This window comes from Agelaius phoeniceus, chromosome 36, assembly GCF_051311805.1.
Source record: "Agelaius phoeniceus isolate bAgePho1 chromosome 36, bAgePho1.hap1, whole genome shotgun sequence".
Classification (NCBI taxonomy): Eukaryota; Metazoa; Chordata; class Aves; order Passeriformes; family Icteridae; genus Agelaius; species Agelaius phoeniceus.
Genome location: NC_135300.1, coordinates 1,590,239 through 1,604,271, shown reverse-complemented (window position 1 = coordinate 1,604,271; position 14,033 = coordinate 1,590,239). Strand labels below are relative to the sequence as shown.

Below are 14,033 nucleotides of genomic sequence, written 5' to 3'. Positions count from 1 at the left end.
GCCTTCCCCGAGGCCACGCTGCTGCTGGGCTTCGACCTGAGCCGCGGCCGGGGGCTCTACCTGCCCCACGGGCTGGCGCGGGGCGCGCCCCTGCAGCTGCACCCCGGGCACCTGCGCGTGGTCCCCACGCCCGGCCACACGCGGGCGCACGTCAGCCTGCTGGTGGAGGGGACATCGGCGGGGACGGTGGCCGTGGCGGGGGACGCCTTCGAGCACGGCGAGGATGAGGGGGAGTGGGAGGCGCTGAGCGAGGAGCCGGACGTGCAGAGGAAGAGCAGGGAGGGGTTGGCGGCCGTGGCGGACGTGATCGTGCCCGGGCACGGGGAGCCCTTCAGGGTGGTCAGGGAGTGGGGGCAGAGAGGGCAGCAGGAGGAGGAGGAGGAGGAGGAGGAGGAAGGCAGGTGGAGGTGTAGGGGTGGCGAGGTGGAGGAGGAGGAGGAGAAGAAGAAGGAGGAGGAGAAGAAGGAGAAAGAGAAGAAGAAGAAGGAGGAGGAGAAGGAGAAGGAAGAGGAGGAGGAGAAGAAGAAGAAGGAGAAGGAGGAGAAGGAGAAGGAGAAGAAGGAGGAGGAAGAGGAGGAGGAGAAGGAGGAAGAGGAGGGGAAAGAGGAGAAGGAAAAGAAGAAAGAGAAGAAGAAGAAGGAGGAGGAGGAGGAGAAGAAGAAGAAAGAGAAGGAGGAGAAGGAGAAGAAGAAAGAGAAGATGGAGGAGGAAGGTGGCACCTCTGGACATGAGGACAATGAGGAGGAGGAGGAGGAGGAGAAGGAGAAGAAGGAGAAAGAGAAGAAGAAGAAGGAGGAGGAGGAGGAGAAACAGAAGAAGGAGGAGGAGGAGGAGGAGGAAGAGGAGAAGGAGGAGGAAGAGGGGAAAGAGGAGGAGGAGAAGGAGAAGAAGAAAGAGAAGAAGGAGAAGGAGAAGAAGAAAGATGAGGAGGAGGAGCAGAAGGAGAAGAAGAAAGAAAAGGAGGAGGAGAAGGAGGAAGAGAAGAAGGAGAAGAAGAAAGAGAAGATGGAGGAGGAAGGTGGCACCTCTGGACATGAGGACAATGAGGAGGAGGAGGAGAAGGAGGAGGAGGAGGAGGAGAAGGAAAAGAAGAAAGAGAAGAAGGAGAAGGAGAAGAAGAAAGATGAGGAGAAGAAGAAGAAAGAGAAGAAGGAGGAAGAGGAGGAGAAGGAGGAGGAAGGTGGCACCTCTGGACATGAGAACAATGAGGAGGACGAGGAGGAGGAAGGCAGGTCGAGGTGTGGGGGTGGCGAGGAGGAGGAGGAGGAGGAGAAGAAGAAGAAAGAGAAGAAGAAGGAGGAGGAGAAGGAGAAGGAGGAGAAGGAAAAGAAGAAAGAGAAGAAGAAGGAGGAGGAGGAGGAGGAGGAGGAGAAGAAGAAGAAGAAGAAGATGGAGGAGGAAGGTGGCACCTCTGGACATGAGGACGAGGAGGAGGAAGAGAAGAAAAAGAAATAGAAGAAGGAGGAGGAGGAGGAGAGTGGCACCCGGAGATGTGGGGACAATGAGGAGGAGGAGGAGGAGAAGAAAGAGAAGAAGGAGGAAGAGGAGGAGGAAGGTGGCACCCTTGGACATGAGGAGAAGGAGGAGGAGGAGGAGGAAGTAGGAGGAGAAGAAGAAAAGAAGGAGGAGGAAGGTGGCACCTCTGGACATGAGGACAATGAGGAGGAGGAGAAGGAGGAAGAGAAAAAAAAATCTCGAATTTTGGGAAAAAATCCCGGATTTTGGGGGTTTCTTTGGTTAAAGTAACCAGGAGGTTGCGGGTTCGAATCCCGCCGGTGCCTTTTACCGGGGCACCCCAATTTTTGGGGGGACACCCCCAATTTAGGGGAGACACAACTTATTTAATGGGAGATGCTTTGTTTTGGGGGAAAAATTTCGAATTTTGGGAAAAAAACCCGAATTTTACAAAAAAAACCCGGATTTTGGGGGTTTCTTTGGTTAAAGTAACCGGGAGGTCACGGGTTCGAATCCCGCCAGGGCCTTTTATGGGGCACCCCAATTTTTGGGGGGACACCCCCACTTTAGGGGGGACACCCCTGTTTAATGCAGGACACTTTGGGGAGGAAAATTCAAAATTTTGGGAAAAAAACCCCGAATTTTGAGGAAAAAAATTGAATTTTAGGGCATTTATTTGGTTAAAATCCCTGATTAAAGTTAACGGGAGGTCACGGGTTCGAATCCCGCCAGTGCCTTTTATGGGGCACCCCAATTTTTGAGGGGACACCCCCAGTTTAACGGGGGACACTCAGTTTGGGGTGAAAATCCCAATTTTTGGGAAAAAAATCTCGAATTTTGGGAAAAAAACTCCGAATTTTGGGAAAAAAACCCAGATTTTGGGGTTTTATTTGGTTAAAGTAACCGGGAGGTCGCGGGTTCGAATCCTGGCAGTGCCTTTTACTGGGGCACCCCAATTTTTGGGGGGGACACCCCCACTTTAGGGAGGGCACCCCCTATTTAATATGGGACACTTTGTTTGGGGGGGAAAAATCCCAAATTTTGGGAAAAAACCCCGAATTTTGAGGAAAAAAATTGAATTTTATGGGATTTATTTGGTTAAAATCCCTGATTAAAGTTAACGGGAGGTCACGGGTTCGAATCCCGCCAGGGCCTTTTACCGGGGCACCCCATTTTTGGGGGGACACCCCCAATTTAACGGGGGACACTCAGTTTGGGGGGAAAATCCCAAATTTTGACTAAAAAATCTCGAATTTTGGGAAAAAAATCCCAAATTTTGAGGAAAAAAACCCGGATTTTGGGGGTTTCTTTGGTTAAAGTAACTGGGAGGTCACGGGTTCGAATCCCGCCAGGGCCTTTTACCGGGGCACCCCAATTTTGGGGGGGACACCCCACTTTAGGGAGGGCACCCCCTATTTAATGCAGGACACTTTGTTTGGGGGGGAAAATTCAAAATTTTGGGAAAAAACCCCGAATTTTGAGGAAAAAAATTGAATTTTATGGGATTTATTTGGTTAAAATCCCTGATTAAAGTTAACGGGAGGTTGCGGGTTCGAATCCTGGCAGTGCCTTTTATGGGGCACCCCAATTTTTGGGGGACACCCCAATTTAGGGGAGACACAACTTATTTAATGGGAGATGCTTTGTTTTGGGGGAAAATCTCGATTTTGGGAAAAAAACTCCGAATTTTGGGAAAAAAACCCGGATTTTGGGGGTTTATTTGGTTAAAGTAACCGGGAGGTTGCGGGTTCGAATCCGCTGGTGCCTTTTACCGGGGCACCCCATTTTTGGGGGGGACACCCCCAATTTAGGGAGGGCACCCCCTATTTAATATGGGACAGTTTGTTTGGGGCGGAAAAATCCCGAATTTTGGAAAAAAACCCCGAATTTTGAGGAAAAAAATTGAATTTTAGGGGATTTATTTGGTTAAAATCCCTGATTAAAGTTAACGGGAGGTCGTGGGTTCGAATCCGCCGGTGCCTTTTACCGGGGCACCCCATTTTTGGGGGACACCCCCAATTTAACGGGGCACACTCAGTTTGGAGTGAAAATCCCAATTTTGGGGAAAAAAAATCTCGAATTTTGGGAAAAACCCCCGAATTTTGAGGAAAAAAATTGAATTTTAGGGCGTTTATTTGGTTAAAATCCTGATTAAAGTTAACGGGAGGTCGCGGGTTCGAATCCCGCCGGTGCCTTTTACCGGGGCACCCCAATTTTGGGATTTTCACCCCCAATTTAACGGGGGACACGCAATTTGGGGTGAAAATCCCAAATTTTGAGGAAAAAAGTCGCGAATTTTGAGGAAAAAACCCCGGATTTTGGGAAAAAACCCCGGATTTTGGGGGTTTCTTTGGTTAAAGTAACCGGGAGGTCGCGGGTTCGAATCCCGCCGGTGCCTTTTACCAGGGCACCCCATTTTTGGGGGGACACCCCCAATTTAACGGGGGGACACTCAGTTTGGGGTGAAAATCCCAAATTTTGGGAAAAAAAATCTCGAATTTTGGGAAAAAAACCCCGGATTTTGAGGAAAAAAATTGAATTTTAAGGGGTTTATTTGGTTCAAATCCCTGATTAAAGTTAACCCTCCAAGATGTCCCCAAAATGTCCCCAACCCTTCTGAAATGTCCCCAAATTCATGGAACCTCCCTACTTCCATTTTAATCCCCATTTTTTTCATTTTAATCCAAATTTTTTTCAGTTTTAATCCCAATTTTTTTTTGTTCTAATCCCAGTTTTTTTCATTTTAATCCCAAATATTCTCATTTTAATCCAATTTTTTCATTTTTAATCCCATTTTTTTTGGTCCCCAACCCAATTTTTTAATCTGATTTTTTCCATTTTAATCCCCATTTTTTAATTTCAATCCAATTTTTTAATTTCAATCCAATTTTTTTATTTCAATCCAAATTTTTTCATTTTAATCCCTTTTTTTTGGTCCCCAACCCAATTTTTAATCTCAGTTTTTCCCATTTTAATCCCAATTTTTTCATTTTAAATCCCAAATATTCTCATTTTTAATACCAAATATTCTCATTTTAATCCAAATTTTTTCGTTTTTAATCCAAATTTTTTCAGTTTTAATCCATTTGTTTTGGTCCCCAACTCAATTTTTTAATCTCATTTTTTTTCCCATTTTAATCCCGATTTTTCCATTTAATCCCAAATATTCTCATTTTAATCCCTATTTTTTGTTCTAATCCCATTTCTTTCATTTTAATCCCAATTTTTTTGTTCTAATTCAATTTCTTTCATTTTAATCCCAATTTTTTTGTTCTAATCCAAATTTTTTCATTTTAATCCCAATATTCTCATTTTAATCCAAATTTTTCCATTTTTCATCCCAATTTTTTCCATTTTAATCCCATTTTAATCCCCTTTTTTCCCATTTTAATCCCCATTTTCCCATTTCAATCCCCATTTTTCCATTTTAATCCAATTTCTCATTTTAACCCCATTTTTTTGTTGTTTTTATCCCATTTTTCCCCATTTTTCCCCCTTTTTTTTTGCCTTTTTTCCCCCAATTTTTTTCAATCCCCTCCCCCAAGCCCTCAGGGTCATCGACTTTGGGACTTTGACCCTCGGGGACATTTTGGGGACATTTTGGGACATTTTGGGGACATTTTGGGACATTTTGGGAGCTCTCGACTTTCAGGGACCCCGAATTGTTCCAGGTGAGCTCCGGGGCTGGAGGGGACCCCAAAATTTGGGGTTTTTTGGGACATTTCGGGAAATTTTGGGGTAATTTTGGGAAAATTTGGGGTTTTTGGGACATTTTGGGGACAATTTGGGGACATTTCTGTAAATTTTGGGGAAATTTGGGGACATTTGGCCAAATTTTGGGGCTTTTTTGGGTCATTTTAGGACATTTTGGGGGCATTTCTGTAAATTTTGGGGGGGATTTGGGGACATTTCGGAAAATTTGGGACATTTGGCCAAATTTTGGGGCTTTTTTGGGGCATTTTAGGACATTTGGGGACATTTTGGGGACATTTTGGGGACATTTTGGGGACATTTTGGGAGCTCTCGACTTTCAGGGACCCCGAATTGTTCCAGGTGAGCTCCAGGGCTGGAGGGGACCCCAAAATTTGGGGTTTTTGGGACATTTTGGGGACAATTTGGGGACATTTTGGGGCTTTTTGGGGACATTTCTGTAAATTTTTGGGGGGATTTGGGGACATTTCGGAAAATTTGGGAACATTTGGCCAAATTTTGGGGCTTTTTTTGGGGCATTTTGGGGACATTTTGGGAGCTCTCGACTTTCAGGGACCCCGAATTGTTCCAGGTGAGCTCCAGGGCTGGAGGGGACCCCAAAATTTGGGTTTTTGGGACATTTTGGGGACATTTTGGGGACATTTGGGAGCCATTTTGGGGCTTTTTGGGGCTTTTTGGGGACATTTCTGTAAATTTTTGGGGGGATTTGGGGACATTTAGGAAAATTTGGGAACATTTGGCAAATTTTGGGGCTTTTTTGGGGCATTTTAGGACTTTTTTGGGACTTTTTGGGACATTTGGGGAAATTTTGGATCCATTTGGGGGCAAATTTTGGGGTTTTTTGGGGACATTTTGGGACATTTTAGGGAAATTTTGGGGCTTTCCGGGGCTTTCTGGGGACATTTTGGGTCAATCTATGGAAATTTGGGGCCATTTGGGGACATTTTGGGTCAATTTATGGAAATTTGGGGCCATGGACATTTAGGGCCACTTGGAGCCTTCCCGTTTGGGGACATTTTGTGACATTTGGGGCACTTTTAGGGCCCTTTCTGTCAATTTTGTGGCCATTTGAGGCCTTTTCGGTCCCTTTCGGTCCCTTTTGGGGACAATTTTGGGACATTTTTGGGACATTTTTGGGACATTTCGAGCCCGTTCCCACCGCGCATGCGCGAGCTGTGCGCGCACATCCCCTCATTTGCATAAACTCCGCCCACTGTGGGCGTGGCCGCGCCACGCGCGGGAACTTCCCGGAACCCCTCAAGGTTGTGGAAAGGGGGGGATTTTGGGGGTCCTGAGGGAATTTTGGGGGTTCTGAGGAGATTTTGGGGGTCCCCAGCGGATTTTTGGGGTCCCGAATCCTCCTGAAGGGTCCGTGAGGAGATCGGGGGTTCCCTGAGGGGTTTTGGGGGTCCCGGCTCCCCCCGCGTGGTCAGTGGGAAAGTCCGGAGGGGTCCATGAGGGGATTTGGGGGTCCCGGGTGGGATTTTGGGGGTCCCGAGCGAATTTCCGGGGTCCCGAATCCTCCTGAAGGGTCAGTGAGGAGTTTTGGGGTTCTCTGAGGAGTTTGTCCCGGCTCCCCCGCGTGGTCAGTGGGAAAGTCCGGGGGATCCATGAGGGGATTTGAGGGGCCCGGGGGGATTTTGAGGGTCCCGGTGTTGAATTTGGGGGTCCCGAGCGAATTTTGGGAGTTCCGAATCCTTCTCAAGGATCTGTGAGGAGATCGGGGGGGTTTTGAGGAATTTTGGGCGTCTCTGAAGGAGTTTTGGTGGTCCCGGCTCCCCCCACGTGGTCAGTGGGAAAGTCCGGGGGGGGTCCATGAGGGGATTTGGGGGTCCCGGGTGGGAGTTTGGGGGTCCCGAGCGAATTTCGGGGATCCTGGCGGGATTTTTGGGGTCCTGAATCCTCCTCAAGGGTCTGTGAGAAGATCGGGGGAATCCTTGAGGGATTTTGGGGGTCTCTGAGGGGTTTTGGGGGGTCCCGGCTCCCCCCGCGTGGTCTGGGGGTTGGTCCGGAGGGGTCCATGAGGGGATTTGGGGGTCCCGGCGTGGAATTTGGGGGTTCTGAGGAGATTCTGGGGGTCCCCAGCGGATGTTTGGGGTCCCGAATCCTCCTGAAGGGTCTGTGAGGAGTTTTGGGGGGTCTCTGAGGAGTTTTGGGGTCCCGGCTCCCCCCGCGTGGTCAGTGGGAAAGTCCGGGGGATCCATGAGGGGATTTGAGGGACCTGGGGGGATTTTGAGGGTCCCGGTGTTGAATTTGGGGGGTCCCGAGCGAATTTCGGGGGTCCTGGGGGGATTTTGGGGGTTCCGAATCCTCCTCAAGGGTCTGTGAGGAGATCGGGGGATCCTTGAGGAGTTTTGGGGGTCTCTGAGGGGATTTGGGGGTCCGGGTGGGATTTCGGTGGTCCTCAGGGGAGTTTGGGGGTTCCGAATCCTTCTCAAGGGTCTGTGAGGAGATCGGGGGGTCTTTGAGGGGTTTTGGGGGTCTCTGAGGAGTTTTGGGGGTCCCGGCTCCCCCCGCGTGGTCCGTGGGACAGTCCGGAGGGGTCCATGAGGGGATTTGGGGGTCCCGGGTGGGATTTGGGGGGTCCGAGCGAATTTTGGGGGTCCTGAGGAGATTTTGAGGGTCCTGAATCCTCCTGAAGGGTCTGTGAGAAGATCGGGGGAATCCTTGAGGGGTTTTGGGGGGTCTCTGAGGAGTTTTGGGGGTCCCGGCTCCCCCCGCGTGGTCAGTGGGAAAGTCCGGAGGGGTCCATGAGGGGATTTGAGGGTCCCGGGTGGGATTTTGGGGGTCCCGAGCGAATTTCGGGGATCCTGGCGGGATTTTTGGGGTCCCGAATCCTCCTGAAGGGTCTGTGAGAAGATCGGGGGAATCCTTGAGGGATTTTGGGGGTCCCGGCTCCCCTCGCGTGGTCAGTGGGAAAGTCCGCGGGGGGTCCATGAGGGGATTTGGGGGTCCCGGGTGGGATTTTGGGGGTCCCGAGCGAATTTTGGGGGTCCTGGGGGGAGTTTGGGAGTTCCGAATCCTCCTGAAGGGTCTGTGAGAAGATCGGGGGGTCTTTGAGGGGTTTTGGGGGTCCCGGCTCCCCCCGCGTGGTCAGTGGGAAAGTCCGCGGGGGTCCATGAGGGGATTTGGGGGTCCCGGGGGGATTTTGAGGGTCCCGGTGTTGAATTTGGGGGTCCCGAGCGAATTTCGGGGGTCCTGGGGGGATTTTGAGGGTCCCGAATCCTGAAGGGTCTGTGAGAAGATCGGGGGGATCCTTGAGGAGTTTTGGGGGTCTCTGAGGGAGTTTTGGGGGTCCCGGCTCCCCCCGCGTGGTCAGTGGGAAAGTCCGGAGGGGTCCATGAGGGGATTTGAGGGTCCCGGGTGGGATTTTGGAGGTCCCGTGCGAATTTCGGGGGTCCTGAATCCTTCTGAAGGGTCTGTGAGAAGATCGGGGGGTCCTTGAGGAGTTTTGGGGGTCTCTGAGGAGTTTTGGGAGTCCCAAATCCCCCGCGTGGTCAGTGGGGAAAGTCCGGGGGGGGTCCATGAGGGGATTTTAGGGTCCCGGGTGGGATTTTGGGGGTCCCGTGCGAGTTTCGGGGGTCCTGAATCCTTCTGAAGGGTCTGTGAGAAGATCGAGGGGTTCTTGAGGAGTTTTGGGGGTCTCTGAAGAGTTTTGGGGGGTCTCTGAAGAGTTTTGGGGGTCCCGGCTCCCCCCGCGTGGTCAGTGGGAAAGTCCGGGGGGGGTCCATGAGGGGATTTGGGGGTCCCGGGTGGGATTTTGGGGGTCCCGAGTGAATTTCGGGGATCCTGAGGGGATTTTGAGGGTCCCGAATCCTCCTGAAGGGTCTGTGAGAAGATCGGTGGGATCCTTGAGGAGTTTTGGGGGTCTCTGAGGAGTTTTGGGGGTCCCGGCTCCCCCCGCGTGGTCTGTGGGATAGTCCGGAGGGGTCCATGAGGGGATTTGGGGGTCCCGGGTGGGATTTTGGGGGTCCTTAGCGAATTTCGGGGGTCCTGGGGGATTTTGGGGGTCTCTGAATCCTTCTCAAGGGTCTGTGAGGAGATCGGTGGGATCCTTGAGGAGTTTTGGGGGTCTCTGAGGAGTTTTGGGGGTCCCGGCTCCCCCCGCGTGGTCAGTGGGAAAGTCCGGGGGGGGTCCATGAGGGGATTTGAGGGTCCCTGAGGGGATTTTGGGGGTCCCGAGCGAATTTCGGGGTCCCGGGGTTGATTTTGGGGGTCCCGAGTGGATTTTTTTGGTGTCCCGGGTTGGATTTTTGGGGGTTCTGAGGGGATTTGGGGGTCCCGAGCGGATTTTTGGGGGTTCTGAGGGGATTTTGGGGGTCTCGAGTTGAATTTTGGGGTCCCGAGCGGATTTTTGGGGGTCCCTGAGGGGATTTTGAAGGTCCCGGGGTTGAATTTGGGGGTTCCTGAGGGGATTTTGAGGGTCCCGGGTTGGATTTTTAGGGGTTCCTGAGAGGATTTTGGGGGTCCCGGTCTTGAATTTGAGGGTCTCGAGTTGGATTTTGGGGGTTCCTGAGGGGATTTTGGGGGTCTCGAGTTGAATTTTGGGGTCCCGAGCGGATTTTTGGGGGTTCTGAGGGGATTTTGGGGGTCCCGGGTTGGATTTGGGGGGGTCCCGGGTTGGATTTTGGGGGTTCCTGAGGGGATTTTGGGGGTTCCTGAAGGGATTTGAGGGTCCCGGGTTGGAATTTTGGGGTTCCTGAGCAGATTTTTGGGCATTCTGAGGGGATTTTGAGCGTCCTGAGCAGATTTTTGGGGGTCCCTGAGGAGTTTTGGGGGTCCCGGGGGATTTTTAGTGTTCCTGAGAGATTTTTGGGGGTCCCGGCTTGGATTTTTGGGGGTTCTGAGGGGATTTTGGGCTCCCTGAGGGAATTTTGGGGTTCCCGGGTTGGAATTTTGGGGTTCCTGAGAGGTTTTGGGGGTCCCGGGTTGGATTTTGGGGGGTCCCTGAGCGATTTTTGGGGTTCCTGAGAGGTTTTGGGGGGTCCCGGGATGGAATTTTGGGGGTGGGGGAGGGGGGCGGGGTCTCAAGGTCAATGACGTCATCGATGACGTCATTCGTGACCTTCCCACCCCTGCCCCGCCCCCCTCAGGGGTCAGAGGGGCGGGGGGAGGGGGCGGGGGGAGGGGCGCCCCACCCCCACCCCCACCCCCTGTCCTAGGAACCCCCCCCCAAAAAATCCCAAAATTAAAAAAACCCCAAAAATCCCTAAATTAAAAAAAAACCCCAAAATTTCTCCAAAAAATGACAAAAAAAATCCCCAAATTTCTCCAAAAAACCCCCAAAATGACAAAAAAAATCCTAAAATTTCTTCAAAAAAATCCCAAAATTAAAAAAAAAATCCCAAAATTTCTCCAAAAGAAATCCCAAAATTTCTCCAAAAAAAATCCCAAAATTTCTCCAAAAAAATCCCAAAATTTCTCCAAAAACCCCCAAAATTAAAAAAGAAAAAAATCCCGAAATGTCTCCAAAGAACCCCAAAATTAAAAATGAAAAAAAATCCCGAAAATTCTCCAAAAAACCCCCAAAATGACCAAAAAAAATCCTAAAATTTCTCCAAAAGAAATCCAAAATTTCTCCAAAAGAAATCCCAAAATTTCTCCAAAAAAAATCCCAAAATTTCTCAAAAAAAAATCCCAAAATTTCTCCAAAAACCCCCAAAATTTAAAAAAAAAAATCCCAAAATTTCTTCAAACAACCCCAAAATTAAAAAAGAAAAAAAATCCCAAAAATTCTCCAAAAAATTCCAAAATTTCTCCAAAAAAATTCCCAAAATTTCTCCAAAAAAACCCCCCAAAATTAAAAAAAATCCCAAAATTTCTCCAAAACCCCCAAAATTAAAAAAGAAAAAAAATCCCAAAATTTCCAAATTCCCCCAAAATTCCACTAAAAGCCCCAAATTTGCCCTAAAATTCCAAAATTCTCCAAAAATTTCCCCAAATTTGGGGTCTCTGATCCCAAAGGTCACAAAAATCCCGAATTTGGGGGAATTTTGGGCAAATTTGTGGCTTTTTGGGGTGAATTTTGGGAGATTTTGGGGCTTTTATGGGGTGAATTTGGGGCTTTTTGGGGTGAATTTTGGGAGATTTTTGGGTTTTTTGAGACTTTTTTTGGGGCATTTTGGGTGAATTTTGGGAGATTTTGGGGCTTTTTATGGTGAATTTTGGGTGAATTTGGGGAGATTTTGGGGCTTTTGTTGGGGCATTTTTTGTGAATTTTGGACGAATTTGGGGCAAATTTGTGGCTTTTTTGAGGTGAATTTCGGGAGATTTTGGGGCTTTTTTAGGGTGAATTTTGGGAGATTTTGGGACTTTTTTTGGGGTGAATTTGGGGCAAATTTGTGGCTTTTTTAGGGTGATTTTTGAGAGATTTTGGGGCTTTTTTTGGGTGAATTTTGGGAGATTTTGGGGCTTTCTTTTGGGGCATTTTGGGGCTTTTTGGGGCGAATTTTGGGAGATTTTGGGGCTTTTTTGGGCGTGACTTTCGGACGAATTTGGGGCAAATTTGTGGCATTTTGGGTGAATTTTGGGGCTGTTTTTGGGGCTGTTTTTGGGGCTATTTTTGGGGCTTTTTTAGGGTGAATTTTGGGAGTTTTTGGGGCTTTTTTTGGGTCAATTTTAGGCCATTTTCTTTTAGTAAATTTAAGTGAATTTTGGAGCTCCCAGAGTGACCAAAATCCCAAACTGGGGGAAATTTGGGGGGAATTTGGGGGAATTTTGGGTCTTTTTTTGAGGGTGAATTTGGGACAAATTTGGTGACTTTCGGATGAATTTTTGGTGATTTTTTGGTGATTTGGGGTCTTTTTAGTGAATTTTGGGTGAATTTGGGGCAAATTTGTGGCTTTTTTGGGGTGATTTTTGAGAGATTTTGGGGCTTTTTTTGGGTGAATTTTGGGTGAATTTTGGGGCTTTTTTTGGGACATTTTGGGGCTTTTTAGGGTGAATTTTGGGAGATTTTGGGGCATTTTTGGGGGGCATTTTGGGTGAATTTTTGGAGATTTTGGGGCTTTTTTTGGGGGCATTGTGGGAGATTTTGTGGCTTTTATGGGGGGTATTTTGGGTGAATTTTGGGAGATTTTGTGGCTTTTTTGGGGTGAATTTGTGGCAAATTTGTGGCTTTTTGGGGGGGCATTTTGGGTGAATTTGGGGCTTTTTTAGGGTGATTTTTGGGGTTTTTTTTGGGGGGCATTTTGGGTGAATTTTGGGTGATTTGGGGTCTTTATGGGGCTTTTTTTTGGGGCATTTTGGGTGAATTTGCAGCAAATTTGGGGCTTTTTGAGTGGATTTTGGGGCTTTTTTTGGGACATTTTGGGGCTTTTTAGGGTGAATTTTGGGAGTTTTGGGCCTTTTTTTGAGTCAATTTTGCGCCAATTTTTTTTGAGTAAATTTGGCTGAATTTTGGAGCTCCCAGAGTGACCAAAATCCCAAATTTTGCTGCAATTTTGAGCGAATTTCGGTGAAATTTCGCTGCAATTTCGCCGCAATTTTCCCCCATTTCCCCCCATTGTGGGCGTGGCCTGAGCGTGGCCCCGCCCCTCTCTTCCCAAGCCCCGCCCCCAGCCCCGCCCCCCAGCCCCGCCCCCTCCCCTCCCCCCCCTTTTCCTCCCCCCCGGGGCCGTTTTGGGGCAGAATCGGCGAAACCCGCGCGGTACCGGGGGGGGGGAGGGGAAATTTGGGGAAAATTTGGGGAAATTTGGGGAAAATTTGGGATTTTTTAAGGGCAAAAATTGGGATTTTTATGGGAAAATTCCCCCCAAAATTGGGATTTTTATTGGGAAATATTTGGGATTTTTTAAGGGCAAAAATTGGGATTTTTCTGGGAAAATTCCCACCCAAAATTGGGATTTTTATTGGGAAATATTGGGATTTTTTAAGGGCAAAAATTGGGATTTTTATGGGAAAATTCCCACCCAAAATTGGGATTTTTCTGGGGAAAATTTGGGATTTTTTTAAGGGCAAAAATTGGGATTTTTCTGGGAAAATTCCCACCCAAAATTGGGATTTTTAGTGGGAAATTTTGGATTTTTTAAGGGCAAAAATTGGGATTTTTCTGGGAAAATTCCCACTCAAAATTGGGATTTTTATTGGGAAATTTTGGGATTTTTTAAGGGCAAAAATTGGGATTTTTCTGGGAAAATTCCCCCCCAAAATTGGGATTTTTAGTGGGAAATTTTGGGATTTTTACAGCAAAATTCCCCCTAAAAATTCAGATTTTTATGGCAAAAATGGGGATTTTTAGTGGGAAATTTTGGGGATTTTTGGGGTTTTGGGGATTTTTTTGGGGGATTTTTTGGGGTTTTTTAGGGGGGAGTTTGGGGATTTTTAGGGGGAATTTTGGGATTTTTTTGGGTTTTTTTATGGGGGATTTTGGGGAATTTTGGGGGATTTTTTGGGGGAATTTTGGGGATTTTTTGGGAGAATTTTGGGGATTTTTTGGGATTTTTCTGGGGGAATTTTTGGGCATTTTTTGGGGATTTTTTTGGGGGATTTTTGGGGGGGAATTTTTGGGAATTTTGGTGATTTTTTGGGGGGAATTTTTTTTGATTTTTGGGGATTTTTTGGGGGGAATTTTGGGGTATTTTTTTGGATTTTTCTGGGGGATTTTTTGGGATTTTTTCGGATTTTTTTAAATTTTTTTTGGGAATTTTGGGGATTTTGGGGGAATTTTTTTGGCGGAATTTTTGAGATTTTTGGGGAATTTTTGGGTAAATTTTGGGGGGATTATTGGGATTTTTGGGGAGGAATTTTGGGAATTTTTGGGGATTTTTTGGGGGATTTTTTTGTAGATTTGGGATTTTTCAGGGGGAATTTTGGGGGAATTTTGGAGATTTTTTGGGGATTTTATTGGGGAATTTTTTTTTGATTTT

The 14,033-nt window shown here is 48.1% G+C and overlaps 2 protein-coding genes across 2 annotated transcripts in view; both read left to right on the top strand.

Moving 5' to 3' along the window:
- On the top strand, positions 1-740 carry LOC143696473 (metallo-beta-lactamase domain-containing protein 1-like; the record flags this gene model as incomplete). The annotated part of the gene is made up of 2 exons (XM_077192856.1): positions 1-397; positions 733-740. Coding segments are annotated over 2 exons (405 nt in total), but the record flags the coding sequence as incomplete, so codon positions are not given.
- A 5,655-nt stretch (positions 741-6,395) lies between these two features.
- The window catches only part of PFAS (phosphoribosylformylglycinamidine synthase), a 57,962-nt gene continuing 50,324 nt past the window's right edge, over positions 6,396-14,033 (top strand). The window contains exon 1 of the mRNA XM_077192890.1: positions 6,396-6,428. The gene's annotated coding sequence lies outside the window, so the exon portion shown is untranslated. The remainder of the gene's footprint in view (positions 6,429-14,033) is intronic.